At 44.2% G+C, this 1,466-nt stretch overlaps 1 protein-coding gene across 1 annotated transcript; it reads right to left on the bottom strand.

Annotated features, from left to right (window-relative positions):
- Positions 1-58: 58 nt before the first annotated feature.
- Positions 59-1,387, bottom strand: SARC_16057 (hypothetical protein; the record flags this gene model as incomplete). The annotated part of the gene is made up of 3 exons (XM_014289829.1): positions 59-482; positions 736-902; positions 1,186-1,387. Coding segments are annotated over 3 exons (793 nt in total), but the record flags the coding sequence as incomplete, so codon positions are not given.
- Positions 1,388-1,466: the final 79 nt, after the last annotated feature.

The raw sequence follows: 1,466 nt of genomic DNA on the forward strand, positions 1-1,466 counted from the left end.
AAATATATAATATACCAGAAAATGGTTGTGCAGACAACCCACCTACCAACTTCCCCAGCTAACATACCTGGAACATTGCGTTGTGCGGTTGCCCTTGGTTAGCTAGGCCTAACATGTTTAAGTTGATAGAATCCCTGTTCCTCTGATTGCGCTTATCCCCTCCTCCAGTCGCATTGTTTAGTAACCCATTCATGGGTGAGTTCATGGCCGCCCCGGAATCGAAGCCCATGCCCAAACTGTCTCGTATATTCATTCCTATATTGTTTAGATTGTTATTGTACATTCTATTTTGTGTGTTCTGCAGACCCATCATCGTCCCAAAATCAGAGTTGGCGTTCGAGTTTCGGTACTTGTCATTGCTGTTTTGGCTTGCTTGTTGCTGATATTGATGGTTATTTTGGCATGTTTGTTGCTGATATTGATGGCTATTTTGGCTCGGCACATTCGTACCGCTGAACAGGTTTGTATCCATTCCTCCGAAACTGTAAAGAAGTGCCAATTTAGACATTTTCAGCATAAAAATTGGTCGAACACGAATACTCACATCAACTTCGTGGCAACGAATTGATATAAAAACGGATAGACGCGGCTCACAAACCCACTCAGGCTAATGCGTCAGTGCACCTGTATGGACGAACAATTCGTCGCCTCAACCCACCACACCATTGAAATCGCATCGTATCGAACTGGACCATCACACAACTAAAGACCACGGGGATGTCTATCCGTACATACCCAAATCCGAGATTTATGTCTTCCAATTCGCCTTGCCATTGCAAAATTTCAGACCGTGGCGGTGGCTGTTTGGTCTCTTTCCCGTCCCCAAGTGCCGAGACACTATTACTGCGCACTCGTATCATGGGCTTCTTCTTCTCGTTGACACGTGACACCCTATTCTCCACCTATCGATGTGACAGTGTGTGAGATATGCTTGGACTTGAGTAATCGTGCTGCGTGTATTTATTGATATATCCTGTATGTGTTTATCGATATATCCAATGTACGAACTGACATAAATCTACTTGTTGATTTGTCACCTACTTGGTTAGATGCTTCGCAAATTCAATTAGCTTCTGCACATTCAATATGGACTGCTACTTCTGTGCTTGGGAAGTGCGTCAAGTAAAACAAGACTTGCAAATAAAATACACTAGAACTCGGTACAGTGTAAATACACACGCTTACCGGACGTTTCCGTGATTTGCTGGTCGCAGCTGAGTCTACAGTTAATCCGGGCGGCGCTCCGGGTGTCACGTCATGAAACTGCAGTTCTTTCTTACTCGTCGCAGGCTTCTTCTTTTTGTTTATACTTTTCCTGCCAGATTTTGGTTTGGCGGATGCGGGTTTGGCTTCCGCCGGTTTCTCGGCCACTTCAGCATTGTCCATCTCATCCTAAACACGAATAGTATTACCAGAGGATGCCACAATATGAATGAGAATATAACAAGACGTATGTTTACATACAA

This window comes from Sphaeroforma arctica (assembly GCF_001186125.1).
Source record: "Sphaeroforma arctica JP610 unplaced genomic scaffold supercont1.7277, whole genome shotgun sequence".
NCBI classification, from domain to species: Eukaryota; class Ichthyosporea; order Ichthyophonida; genus Sphaeroforma; species Sphaeroforma arctica.